General features: G+C 45.5%; 1 protein-coding gene across 1 annotated transcript in view; it reads right to left on the reverse strand.

Annotated features, from left to right (window-relative positions):
- ARMC6 (armadillo repeat containing 6) overlaps positions 1-14,951 on the reverse strand; it is a 58,276-nt gene that overhangs the window by 38,354 nt on the left and 4,971 nt on the right. The window contains exons 2-3 of the mRNA XM_069767715.1: positions 9,235-9,393; positions 7,574-7,656 (exon numbers count right to left, since the gene is read on the reverse strand). Of these exons, the coding sequence (XP_069623816.1) occupies positions 7,574-7,656; positions 9,235-9,355 (204 nt within the window). The 5' untranslated portion in view covers positions 9,356-9,393. The remainder of the gene's footprint in view (positions 1-7,573; positions 7,657-9,234; positions 9,394-14,951) is intronic.

Raw genomic sequence — 14,951 nt, forward strand, 5'->3', positions numbered from 1 at the left:
TTTGCTTCTCTTTGTATATCATCAATCTTGGGCTATCCTTATTTTCCAGGACGTCCCCCTGACAGCACTCTGGAGGACATCCTCCTCCTCCTTGCAAGGACAGGAAAAACAACACGAGAGGTTAAAAGGTCCCACTCCGCCCCCTTTCTGTCAGTGTTTTTTCCTGTCCCTGCATGGAGGGACACACGAGAGGACACCGCAAGAAGCTTACCGGACCGGAGGGCTCAGGGGGATCGTGCGGCTGGTCCAATATCTTTCCCCCTCTCTTAGTAGTCCAGGGCAGAAACTCCCCGGTGGGGAGTCCCCCTGCTCCAGAGACCAGTCGAGCTGATGGGCTCCTGGGTAAGAGCCGCTTCCTCGCAGTGGGGGGCTCTCGGCTCGGGCGCCATACTGGAGAAGAGGCGCCGGCGCCAGGTAGAAGAGGCGCAGGAACCCAAGTGTTTCACACACGAACACAGAAGGGGTCAGGAGAACTTCCGGCGTCAGCGGAGACCAGCGTGAATTCCACTGCGTGGAACGCGGAAGTAGGTGGTTATGGTAGCCGAGCATAATTTCTGGTGACGTCAGCGGCGTATTCCGATCAGTCCCAGACGTCATTTCCGGTACGGCGGTGGCCTAGCATGCATTCCACTTCGTGGAACGTGGAAGTAGGCTTAATAGCCGAGTGTAGATCCCTGTGACATCAGCGGCGTATCCGTCCAGCGTTCCACAGGGTGAGCAGCAGCGGGCGCCAAAATTTGATTAAGTTTGCGCAGGCTTCCGACCGCAGCTGCACGAGACTCGGTCACATGGTCCAGACTCACGGGGTTGGCACAGAAGGCTGGAGCAGAGGTGTATGCAAATGCCGGAGACAAAGGGTGAGTGCAGCGGCTGCTGCTGTGTCCTTCTTCTGTTATGGGACTGCACATTTACCCAGGCCTGATTGTCTTTCAACAGAGGATATGGAAGTCAGGAGCGAGGATGCTGGGGTAAGTGTGCATAGCGCAGATGTGCCCACCCACACACACACACACACACACACACACACACACACATATAGACGCTAATCAGTCCCCATTCTTATATTTAGGATAAGGATGTCCCACAGACACCCCTCCCAACGACAAAAAAGCCAGGCAAGACCTCGGCGAAGTCTAGGCGGTGCTCCATATGACATGTAAAGCTGCCAGAAGCATACAAAAAAGCTTTCTGCAACTTCTGTATTTCCAAGGTTGTAAGAGAAGAACAACCTACATTCTTATCAGAGATGAGGAGTCTTATTCGAGAGGAGGTACAAAACTCGTTAGCTACCATGTCACAGCAGTACCCTTCCAGTCCGGGTCCGAGTCGCAAGAGACAGAGTGGACCCAGAACAAAGGGATCTTGATATTTCTTCAAATGAAGAATCAGACTTTAAGAGTTCGGATCAGGAGGAAGGAGAGCTGCCACTAGAAGAGCAGGATCAAGGAAGGAAGTTTATTTTCCCAGTGGAAGACACGGAAGATCTAGTTCAAGCGGTGAGAAATACGATGCCGATGAAGGAGGAGAGCGTCCAAAATCCAGACAGGACTTGATGTTTGGAGGTCTTACATCTCAAAGCAGACGGTGTTCCCGGTGAGCGAACACATCCGACTGATGAGATTGCAGGAATGGAAGGATGCAGAGCGTAGACTGGTGATGTCCCGGGAATTTAAGGGCCGTCTACCGTTTGACCCAGAGGATATCAAGACATGGGAAGAAATCCCTAAAGTCGACGTACCTGTGGCCAAGGTTACAAAGAAGACAGCCATCCCCTTTGAGGATTCGTCAAGCCTCAGAGATGCCATGGACCGCAAGGCTGATATACTCTTACGACGAGCTTGGGAAACATCGGCAGCTCTGATAAAGGCTAACATAGCAGCTACTTCAGTGGCCAGGTCCATGTACTTGTGGATGGGACAATTAGAAGAACATTTGGTAAATAAGACCCCGCGGGCTGATATAATTTCTTCCCTGCCCATTATAAAGTCTGCCACGGCCTTCATGGCTGATACTTCAGCTGAATCAGTGAGATTTGCAGCTAGAAATAGTTCCTTATGTAATGCAACCCGTAGGGCTATATGGCTTAAATCGTGGTCGGGAGATAATGCCTCTAAAAATAAATTATGTGCCATTCCCTTTGCAGGATCCAGGGTGTTTGGACAGGCATTAGATGACATTTTAGAGTTTGCATCGGATAGTAAAAAAGGTTTTCCCAAAGATAAACCTAAGAAATTTCAGCCCTTTCGGAAAAGGCCTCCACCTCGTAAACAACCTGACTATAGAGAACAGTGGAGATCCAGCAGAGGGGCCTATAAAAGGATCCTATGCTCAGAACAGAAGGGGAAGAAATTCCCTTTTTGGGTCATGCTCTAGACCTAGAAGACAATGACGCCATAGGTATAGGGGGCAGGCTCAGTCTTTTTCTGAACAACTGGAGGCGGATCACAAGAAACGAATACGTCCTCAATATAATATCCGAGGGCTACAAAATAGAGCTTATATCTCTAGCGCCAAAGGTGTATCTCACCAACAACTGTGGCAACCAATTCTCCAATATTCTCAGACCTTCAGAAACTTTTCAGCTCTCAAGTCATAGTTTGGGTTCCCTCATCAGAAATAGGCAGAGGTCACTACTCTTCCCTATTCTCAATCCCAAAACCGTCAGGAGAAACGCGCACAATAATAAACCTAAAACCTTTAAACCTATGTGTCAAATACAAAAGGTTCAGAATGGAATCGATAAGGTCAACCATCCACCTTATAGACAAAAATTCTGTAATGTACACTCTCGACCTGAAGAGTGCGTATTATCAGGTTCCAATCCATTCAACTTCTCAGGAGCTTCTGAGGTTTTCGGTAAGATTTCCAGACCAAACCTGCCAACTCCAGTTTCAGTGCCTCCCGTTTGGCCTTGCCTCAGCTCCAAGAATATTCACAAACATGGTGGCAGAGGTAGTGGCATACTTAAGAAACCAAGGAATTACAATAATTCCTTATTTGGACGATTTTCTCCTGGTAGCCCAAGCAGAAGACACGTTACTCCTACACAGAGATCGAGTTATAGCTGTGTTGGAACATCTAGGTTGTAAATCGAAAAAAGTCACACCTAAAACCCGAGTCTCGGAAGGTATTCCTGGGAGTACTTCTGGATTCTACCTCCAGACAATCTTTTCTACCAAGAGAAAATCAGGAGTCAATGAAAAAGATGATCATAGAATTCCTGAAAGGTCGAGTTACCATAAGATCAGCCATGAAGATCTTGGGAAAGATGACAGCCTGTATCACTTGTGTCAGGTGGGCCCAAGCTCACTCAAGACTATTACAAAATAAGGTTCTCTCGGCATGGGAACGTCGCCAGACGTCTCGGGACAGAACAATTCAACTATCATCAGCAGTAAGAAGATCATTACGGTGGTGGACACAATGCAGCAACCTAAGAATAGGTGTACCATGGATCTTGACCCCTTGTGTGGTAATCACCACAGACGCCAGTCAGTGGGGATGGGGAGCACATCTAGAAGGGAGCTTCTTTCAGGGCAGGTGGCCCGAAGACATCAGCCACAAGTCGTCAAACTACAGAGAACTTTACGCGGTTTGGGAGACCCTAACAAGAAATCGTTCTCGCCTAAAGAACAAGCATGTGAAGATTCTAACAGACAACATTACAGTAGTATCCTTCCTGAAACACCAGGGAGGTCCCAGAAACAAACAACTTCAAGAATTAGCACAAAAGATATTTGTTTGGGCGAAGAGCACAGTTCTTTCAATTACAGCTGTGCACCTAGAAGGGTCTCAGAATATCCTAGCCGACTACCTGAGCAGGAGGAAAGTCTGTCCAATGGAGTGGGAACTAAATCAAGAAGTTTTCCAACTATTATGCCACCGTTGGGGAACTCCCAAAATAGATTTGCCACAAGAAAAAATTCGAAGGTGCCCAGATTCTATTCTCTCAACCCTTCAGACATGCCAGAAGCAGTCGACGCCTTAAGCCAAACATGGAACGAACCACTCTCCTATGCGTTTCCTCCATTGGCACTCATTCCGGTGGTACTCAGGAAAATTCAGGAAGACCAGGCAACAGTTCTGATGATTGTACCATTCTGGCCAAAAAGAAGCTGGTTCTCGTTGCTGGGATCCATGACAACAGAGAGCCCAATCAAACTTCCTCTATGGAAGGACATCATTTATCAAGGTCCTGTCTTGCACCAAAACCCGGAAAGATTACACCTTTCAGCATTGATCCTGAAAGGGACATTTTGAAAGCCCGATGTTTATCCGATGAAGTAATTTCAACCATTCAGGCTAATCAAAAACCAGTAACTTCAGCCATCTACTACAAAATCTGAAAAAGATTCTGTATGGAGGGTGGCAGGTCGGCCGTGATGCTGGAGACCCCGAACGTTCCCAGAGTTCTGGATTTTCTCCAATCTGGTTTCAATATGGGGCTTAGACCTAGTATCCTTAAGGTGCAGATCTCGGCCCTCAGCACTTTCTTAGATTATCCTTTGGCCTCTCACCCTTGGATAATTAGGTTTGTTAAAGCAATCCAAAGATTGCGTCCCACTTTTAGACAATTGACTCCCACTTGGGACTTAAACCTAGTCCTCGGGGCTCTATGTAAAAACCCTTATACCCTTGAGGAAGACATGCCTATCTCGGTTCGTACATGGAAAACAGCCTTTTTGGTAGCGATTACAACGGCTAAAAGAGTGGGAGAAATTGAAGCCCTGTCTATTAGGGATCCATACCTTCAGATTCGAGACGACCATATAATTTTAAAATTAGATCCATCGTTTATCCCTAAAATAGCTTCAGTACAAAACCGAAGCCAGGAGATAATTTTACCCTCCTTTTGTGAAAACCCCTCTAATGCAAAGGAGCAATCTTTACATTCCCTTGATGTCAGACAAGCAGTGTTAGACTATCTAGAGGCCACTAGATCCTGGAGAAGGGATCCTAACCTATTTATCCTTTTTGGTGGCAAAAATAGGGGTAAAAAAAGCTTCCAAAACCTCTATAGCTAGATGGATCACAACGGTAATTGTAAAAGCCTACTCATCAGAAGGGGTAGATTGTCCAGCAGAAATTAAAGCTCATTCTACTAAGGCCATTTCAGCATCATGGGCTGAACGGGCAGGGGCGTCCTTAGAACAAATATGTAAAGCCGCAACTTGGGCCAGGGTGAACACATTTTTCAAACATTATAAACTTGACGTGTTAGCAGCCCAGCAAACGTCATTTGGGAGAAAGGTTCTCCAAGCAGTTGTCCCACCCTAAAGGAGTTTTTCTTTGGTATTCTCCAGAGTGCGGTAAGGGGGACGTCCTGGAAAATGGGTATTCGACCCACCTGTAATTCGGTTTCCAGGAGTCCATCCTGACAGCACCGTTACTTCCCCCCCTATGTATACTATTTCATATGCTGTAATATGATTTGGTTAATAAAGAATTCAGATTGCATCTATCCATGGTGTGGTACTTGTCAAAACACTGAAGGAAAGGGGGCCGAGTGGGACCTTTTAACCTCTCGTGTTTTTCCTGTCCCTCCAAGGAGGAGGAGGACGTCCTCCAGAGTGCTGTCAGGATGGACTCCTGGAAACCGAATTACCGGTAGGTCTAATACCCATTATTTAAGTGCAGACTGCTGATTTTTCTAAATATCATCTATTGACAAAAGCACTCAAAGGGGTCCCTAAAAGCACTCAAAGGGCTCAATTTCTTTTCCTAACAAAAGTTGGTACCAAACTTACAGGGTGTGGGATCTCGGCATGTAGAGAAGGTTCCCATAACCATACGCTGTGATTGGTCAGTGAAAAAGCGAGATCTTGCTTTTTGCATTACACAAACACGGCCATGTACTTTTCCAAATGGTGACTGCTGTAATGAGGGTGCCATTTGGTTACAACTTAAGCTGCAAGGTGGATTAGTGCAAAGTGAGATCTTGCTCTTTAATTGACCTATCGGCAGCAGATGGCTGTGTGATCCTGTTATGCATGCCTGGATCCTACAACTAGATCTGACCCCTTTGGGGAACATTAGGAGCCTTTTTGAGCGCTTTTGTTTCCAGATTATATTTAGGAAAGTCACCAACTCATTAGATAAAAGGGCAGCCCCAGATTGCTGATAAGTACACTTTAATGTCATGTTTGAGCAGAGGATTTTAAAGCACTATACTGTAGAACTGAAAAATATTGGAGTCTTGTTCAACAGGGCTGGATTTTCTTTTTCTTAAAGGGAACCTGTCACCCACAAAATCGATGGTGAGGTAAGCTCACCGTCATCGGGGCTTATCTACAGCATTCTGTAATACTGTAGATAAGCCCCCGATGTTACCTGAAAGAGGAGAAAAAGAGGTTAGATTATACTCACCCAGGGGCGGTCCCGCTGCTGGTCCAGTCAAATGGGGGTCTCAGGTCCGCTCCAGCTCCTCCTATCTTCATTCCATGACGTCCTCTTCTGGTCTTCACGCCGCGGCTCCGGCGCAGGCGTACTTTGTCTGCCCTGTTGAAGGCAGAACAAAGTACTGCAGTGCGCGGGGCCTCTCTGACCTTTCCGGCGCCTGCGCACTGCAGTACTTTGCTCTGCCCTCAACAGGGCAGACAAAGTATGCCTGCGCCGGAGCTGCGGCGTGAAGACCAGAAGAGGACGTCATGGAACGAAGATGGGAGGCGCTGTACCGGACCTGAGACGCCCACCGGGGCGGGACCGCCCCTGGGTGAGTATAATCTAACGTCTTTTTTTCCTCTTTCAGGTAACATCGGCGGCTTATCTACAGCATTACAAAATGCTGTAGATAAGCCCCTGATGACTGAGCTTACCTCACCATCGATTTTGGGGGTGACAGGTTCCCTTTAAGTCGTGACTCATGAGTAAGACTGCCTAGTGCAGTCGAAACACGTCGACTAGGTCACGTCGACCATGTAAGTTTTTCTTTTGTATGCACCATATTTCCTTTTGAAAAATAAAAAGGAAAATCCAGTTCTGTTGAGCCGGACTCCAATATTTTCTATTTTCCTTGATGTGAGGCCAGTGTCTGAGCCCCAGGTGGATGAGCATAGAGCAACTGGGTGAGCTGGAATTAAGTTTCTATACTGTAGAACTGTTCAGATTATGAAAAAGAAAGGAGCTGTAACTAAGTATGGTGATGGTAAATAATGGGGCAGATTGATATTGGGGCATATTAATATTTAGACAGCGTAAAGTTGAATACGACAGTATAAAAATGAACGCATTCATTACACTGGCTCACGCTGGATGATATACTTGGTGCCTCTTTAGAAATGCTTGTCTAACCTTACACCACCTTTGGGTGCCTTAGCTTATGACAATATTTTCCACCAGCAATTTGGCATAATTTTTCAGCACTGTGTTGCAGCTCTCTTACTGCTAAGCCTCAAACAGCGATGGGAGAGGAGCAAAAACGAGCAAGGGCGTGTGTGCCAATTTCATATTCTCCTGGATTAATTAGCCCAGAGCAGTGCAATTACTAGGCTAGGAAATTAGCAAGTATAAGCCCTGAGGCAGAAAACAAATGATAGCAGTATATTCATATTCATGTCCTTGGAGCAATACATACCAACAAGACATCATGGTTTGGAGCAGCCTCACTCTCTTCGCTTTGTATCCGCACAGCCTTGATTATGTTTGTCAAGTCAACTCCTAAATAAGCAGAAAGAAGTGGTAGTACTCCCCAAAAATATTTAAATATTGTGTCGGCATCTTTCTTTAGGACCTAGTGCCATTCCTCTTATCTCTCCTAGCTATATTTTGAGTAATAGTTGGTGCTACAATTCTCTTGACAAAGGTGTGTCGCTCTCAAGATTTCACGGGCTGAACGAGTGTTCTTACAAGCACTCACTTCCCAATTATTGGTCCGCCTAAATGCACCTTCATTAAATGACTCCTAGTAGCCAAAGCCTTCGGATGATAAAGACAAGGGCAGAACCATCCATATGAATACATGGACTCACACGCTAGCCCAGTAGTGTTTGTAGCATAGTATTACAGTACATTTTACAATCATCTTAATATACGTATACTTACCTTGTAATGTCTTCACATCCTGTTCTATCCAGATGTGTCCAGATCCCAGAATTCCAAGCGGTGGAAGTTCACCGACCGCCATATTGGGACACCCAAGTGATGGGTGTCTCAATATGGAAACTGCTGGTGGTACCAGCCTCTTGCGCGGTACCACCAGAGGAACACCGTCGCACCACACACACAAACACACACTGTATACGCCGTATGCACCACAACACAAACTGTATATGCGGTACGCACCACACACACACACACACTGTATACACCGCACGCAGCCTCTTGCGCGGTACCACCAGCGGAACACCGTCGCAAACACACCGCCGTCGGGATCAGCCGAATTATTCACTGACTGCCGCCATCTTTGTACAGGAGGAGCGCATGTACAGTGTTAATGTGACCGCCGCTCTCTGTCTGCACAAAGATGGCGGCTGTCTGATTTACGTGAATTCCGCACAGACGCAGTGAATCGTTCGACTGATCCCGGCGGCAGATGTGCAATGTGTCTACAGGCAGAGCAAACCGGTCACATTAAAGGGGTTTTCCCACGAACTAAAGTTCATTTTAAAAATTGTCTGTGTCTGACCGTGTACAGAACATACATACCACATCTCTTGGGCAGGGAAGGAAGCAAAAGACAGTACTGACATTACAGCAGGGGATCATAGTGGATTCATTCTGTCAGGTAAAATATTTCGCTGACTGTTTTTAAACAATATTTTACCCCACAAAATGTATCCTTTGCGATCTCCTGCTGTAATGTCAGTATTGTCTTTTGCTTCCTCCCCTGCCCAGGAGCTGTGCTACAGTATGTTCGGTACACGGTCAGACACAATTTTTAAAATGAACTTTCGTTCGTGGGAAAACTCCTTTTAAAAAGCAAATATCAATGCCAACATGGCTCCTCCCACAAAGTACGCCAATGACAATTGAAGGAAAGCAGCTAAGGCACAACGTCGAAGACAACAACGGGCAATGAGACTCTTGAAGAGCAATTCTCTATGCTGCAAAGCCTGCCCCCATCGTGACATTTGCGCCCTCCCGATGCGACAGCATCAGGCCTCCATCTAGTGGCTCTATATTTCTTTTTAAGATTGGCCGTATACCCATCATTTAATGTAAAGTTTCAAGATGAAGTTTAACCATTTGCCGTCTGGTACCAAATCCCATATGATCAGCTTTGTATTAGATCAGTACCTTGTGACTCAAACTGTTGAATTGCTTCATTTAGAGCTTCTTCCGGGTCCATATCAAACTCTGCAATATTTTCTTGTACGATAGCGTCAAAAGTCTCCTGTGATATCCACTTGCAGGCCATTTTGGAAATGCTCTTTGAACTTTTCACGTTTTTTGTCTCTGAAAAAAATGAAAGCTCATTTCACTAACGTGAGAAGAAGTATGTATATACACGTGATCACCTTGGTGAAGTTTACTCATTCTTAAGTAGGTAGCAAGTCACCAACAATTAAAAACAATTTAAAAAAGGTCCACAAATGGCCATTATACAAAGCACAAAACACAGACCTAGTCTAATATAGGACTTCGACCTACCCCTAACTGTATAAATGGCACCAATCTATGGCTGGGAATATTACCGTATATACTAGAGTATAAGCCGACCCGAGTATATGCCTACCCCCCTAATTTTGCCCCCAAAACTGGGAAAACTTATTGACTCGAGTATAAGCCTAGGGTAGGAAATGCAGCAGGTACCGGTGAATTTCAAAAATAAAAATAGATGCTCCATACCATTCATTATTGCCCCATAGATGCTCCATATAAAGCTGTGCCATATAATGCTCCATACTGTTCATTATGGCCCCATAGATGCTCCATATAAAGCTGTGCCACATATAATGCTCTGCACCGTTCATTATGGCCCCATAGATGCTCCATATAAAGCTGTGCAATATATAATGCTGCTGCTGCTGCTGCAATAAAAAAAAAAAAAAAAAAAAAAACACATACTCACCTCTCTTCGCTCAGGACGCCAATATTTACCTGCTCCTCGTGTGGCTCCGTCTCCAGCACGGATGCTCAGCAGAGGGCGCGCACTGACCACGTCACCGCACCCTCTGACCTGAGCATCACAGCCAGAGGACGCTGGAGAAGGAGCCGCACCGGAACGAAGAGCGGTAAATATCGCGCAGCGCTTCCCGTATACTTACCTGCTCCTGGCGCGGTCCCTGCAGTCCCTGCATCTTCCACCGCTGCATTTTCTTCCTGTATTGAGGGTTCACAGTTACCGCTCATTGCAGTAATGAATATGCGGCTCCACCTCTATGGGAGGTGGAGCCGCATATTCATTTCTGTAATGAGCGGTACCATGTGACCACTCAGTACAGGAAGAATCTGCAGCGCTGGGGAAGCCAGGGACCTGCAGGGACCGCACCAGGAGTAGGTGAGTATAATTAGACAGCCCCCGCCCCCCCGGGTATGACTCGAGTATAAGCCGAGAGGGGGACTTTCAGCCCCAAAAAATGAGCTGAAAATCTCGGCTTATACTCGAGTATATACGGTACTCAATACTATTTAAATGAAAAAGACCCACTATGTTATTTGCTACTAGCCGCAAAGACAATCTACACACTTATAATGAAAAAAAAAAGCCGGATTACTCACCGGTAATGCTCTTTTAGTGAGTCCACGACAGCACCCTACTGGAGAGAGGGATCCGCCCCACAGGAACAAGAAACCTACAGAAAGATAAAGGGGGCGGTCCGCCTTTCCTCCTCAGTTTTGATTTGAGTACCCAGAGGACCTCCAGTATTAGGCAAATATTATTTAAATTTAAACTTATTTGCTCTATGTTTGGTTAAAAGAATTTTACTCATATACACTATATTAACCTAGGGAGGGATGTGAGAGGGTGCGGTCGTGGACTCACTAACAGAGCATTACCGGTGAGTAATCCAGCTTTTTACCCTTCGCCACGACAGCACCCTACTGGAGATTTTCCAGAGACCATCACCTAGGGAGGGACCACCATGATGAGGACAGTCCTGCCAAAGTCTAGGTCAGAAGTTGATGATAGGTCAAGCCTATAGTGGTTATAGAAGGTAGAAGGATCTGACCAAGTTGCCGCCTTACATATAGTTTCAATTGGGACGTCTCCTCTTTCGGCCCAGGAGGATGCCATAGCTCTAATAAAGTGCGCCGTTATGCCTTCCGGAGGGTTTTCTTTCCTCGCGGAATAAGCCAGCCTGATAGACTCCCTGATCCTCCGGGATAAGGTGCTTTTTGTGACTCCATGACCCTTCTTGTGACCCTGGAAGGATATGAACAGAGCCCTACACTGTCACCAGCTTCTGGTCCTTTCAATGTATTTTAAAACTACTCTCCTAACATCTAGAGTGTGATATTTCTGTTCCTCAGGAGTGGAGGGATTACTGATAAAGGTGGGCAGCAGTATTTCTTGTGATCTATGAAATTTCTTTGCTACCTTGGGAAGGTAGGAGGGGTCTGGCTTAAGGATCAACTTATCCTGAAAAGTCAGTAGAAAAGGTGGATCTATAGAAAGAGCTTGGATGTCACCAATTCTTATAGCCAGTCAGTGCTACCAAGAGGGCCATTTTGGGTGATAGGTATTGAGTTTATTGGTTCAAACAGAGAGTCTGTTAGGGCTTGTAAAACTAAATTTAGATCCCAGGGTGGAATTCTAGGTATGTTAACGGGGTTTATCCGTTCGCAAGCTGTGATAAATCGGGATACCCATCTATTTCCCACAATGTTATAGCCATAGAGGGCCCCTAGTGCTGATACGTGAACTTTTAGCGTATTTACAGATAAACCTAGTTCCCTCCCTTTTTGAAGGAATTCCAAGATAGATTGTATTGGAATTTCTGATGTGTTGGGAGTTGTATGGAATTGTAAGAATTTCTTCCATATTTTTGTATATACCTTTGTGGTGGAATGTTTTTTGCTTTGGAGGAGTGTGTCAATCAATCCCTCAGAGAACCCCCTTAATTTTAGCATCTGCCTTTCAAATTCCAGGCCGTCAGATGGAGATTGTCCACCTAGGGGTGGAAAAACGGTCCCTGGAAAAGAAGGTTGGGTATCGAGGGGAGGACCCAAGGATCTGAGACCAACATGGTTTGTAGCCACAAGAACCATGGCCTCTTGGGCCAGAATGGAGCTATCAGTATAATTCTCGCTCTTTCTTCTCTGATTTTTCGTATGATCTGTGGTAATAATATTATCGGAGGGAAGGCGTATGCCAGACTGAATTGCCAAGGGACTTGGAGAGTGTCTAGAATGTCTAGATGATCCGCTACAGATAGAGAGTCAAATTTCCGGACTTGTCTGTTTCTTCTTGTGGCGAAGAGATCTATTTGAGGACGACCCCATAGGGATATTATCTCTTGGAGGGCAATGGTTTAGGCACCATTCCCCCTGTCTCAAGGTGTGTCGACTTAAGAAGTCTGCCTGCTGGTTGTTTTCCCCCCTTTATGTGAAGTGCAGTAAGGGATAATAAATGTTTTTCTGCTAGATCCAAAATTTTCCCAACTTAAGACATCAGAGTCTCTGATCGAGTACCTCCTTGTCTGTTTAGATATGCCACTGTGGTGGTGTTGTTGGAAAGGATTCTGACGTCTTTTCCCCGGAGCTGTGGGAGAAAATGATATAAGGTGTATTTTACTGCATTTAACTCTTTAAGGTTAGATGAGTTGTGGCATTCTTCCGTGTCCCATAACCCTTGGCAAAATTTACTTCCCATATGGGCGCCCCATCCGTGAGGACTGGCGTCAGTGGTTATAGTATGAGATGGTGTTGTTACCCATGGAACACCACTCATCAAATGGTTAGAATCCAGCCACCACGTTAGGAAGTTAAAACTTCCTAGGACAAAGTTATTTTTGCATTTAGGTGACCAAGTAGTCGTCTTTCCTCTTGGAGGATTTGGTGTTGCAGTGTCCGGGTTTGGTATTGTGCCCATTGGACTGCAGGGGTACACGAAATAAGAGATCCCAGTAACGACATAGCTTTCCTTAGGGACATGTGTGGTTTATCCATCGCAGCTGTGACTATGTCTGATGAGTGATATTTTTACCTGAGGGAGAAGACACTTTTGGGCTATGGAGTCTAGATGGAACCCAAAAAACGCTTGGAGGGAAAGTGGAGTAAGTCTGGATTTGTTGTTATTGATGATCCAGCCTAGACCCTGTAGACATGAAATTGCGTGAGCCAAACGGTCAGCACATTGATTAACTGAATTTCCGATGACCAAAAAGTCACTAGGTAAGGCACAAATAATGTCTCTTTTTGGCGAAGATAAGCCATCACCTCTAGAATTACTTTGGTGAAGATCCTTGGCGCTGTAGAGGCCAAAGGGCATAGATACTGGAAATGACGAATCTTGCCATCGATTGTCACTGCTACCCTGAAAAATTTCTGGTATCTGTCATGAGTAGGGATATGGTAATAAGCATCTTTTAGATCAATGCCGCCCATCATACAGTTTGGAAAAAGTAGCTTTACGGTGGATCTGATAGACTCCATTTTAAACGTATTATTTTTAATAAATGAATTAAGCGTTTTAAGGTTTATGATTGTCCTGAATGAACCATCGGGTTTGGAAATCAAGAATAAGGGAGAATAGAATCCCCTACCTTCCTGCCCTTCAGGAACCCGGACTAAAACCCGTTTTGATAATAGGGTTTGGATTTCAACCTCAAGGGACTCTTGTTGTATAGGCGAGCTGAGGGATGTTATAATATGATTCGTGAGGAAAATGAGAGAATTGTAATTTTATTCCATCTCTGATTATATTTAAAATCCACGAACTGGTTATTTTTTCCCACTGAGTGGCGAAAAATTTTAGTCTGCCCACTACTGGAGTAGTTATATCATCAGTATTTGTTTTCTTTTGGGGGGTTGGGTCTTCTGAACATGGTACCTCTCGGTTTGTCTTCTTTAGTGGCCCATGTTGTTGACCTATCCGTTTGCCTTCTTTTGCCGAACGGCCTTCTCTTAAAGGCACTCCTATATAAGGGAATAGAGGGGCCAGGAAAAGCTTTTTTCCTGTCTTTTGCCTTTTTGAGTATTTCATCTAAGGTTTTACCAAAGAGGAACTCACCCTCACATGGGATTGCGCATCCCCTTTCCAGCTTTTCATCCATAACGCCCGTCTTGCGTTGTTTACAAGACCTGCAGATCTTGCTGCCAAGTGGAGAGAATCTGCGGATGCGTCCGCCATAAAGGCTGCTGCCCCTCGTATTAAGGGGATAGTAGTTCGCAATTTTTCCCTTGAGATTTTATTTTCAATTTGTTGGTCTAACTGGTCAATCCAGATGAGCATTGACCTGGCGGTGCAAGTGCTAGCTACTCCTGGCTTGAATATGCCTGTAGTTGCCTCCCAGGACCTTTTAAAGGACGACTCAGCTTTGCGATCCAGAGGGTCAGAAAGTAGTCCCGCATCTTCTACGGGTAATGTGGACTGCTTAGAAGTAGAGGCAACGGCTGCGTCAACCTTGGGGATTTTGGTCCATGTAAGCAGCTCATCGTCACTAAACGGGTACTTTCATTTTGACGCAGAGGGTAGAAAGCTTCTCTGATCCTGCTTCTCCCACTTTCTTTTTATTAATGCTTTAACAGCCGGGATGACTGGAAAACATCTCCTTTTTCTCTCTGCTAAACCTGCAAACAATATGTCTTGCATGGTTTGTGCGCCCTTTGCCTCCTCACACCCCATAGTGTCTCTTATTGACTTTACTAAATTGTCCACACTAAGGGAAAACATGAACGTCCCTCGATTTCTGATGATGATGATAGGGAGGCTTCTGAGAGTACTGCTTGGCCATTATCGGAATCTGACGAAGATGTTGGTATTTTAGATTTACTCTTGTGTGGCTTATCCTGTGACATAGCTTTTAACTCCTCTCTAATAATGGCGCGTAAGTCCGTGATAGACACTG

This window comes from Ranitomeya imitator, chromosome 1 (assembly GCF_032444005.1).
Source record: "Ranitomeya imitator isolate aRanImi1 chromosome 1, aRanImi1.pri, whole genome shotgun sequence".
NCBI classification, from domain to species: domain Eukaryota; kingdom Metazoa; phylum Chordata; class Amphibia; order Anura; family Dendrobatidae; genus Ranitomeya; species Ranitomeya imitator.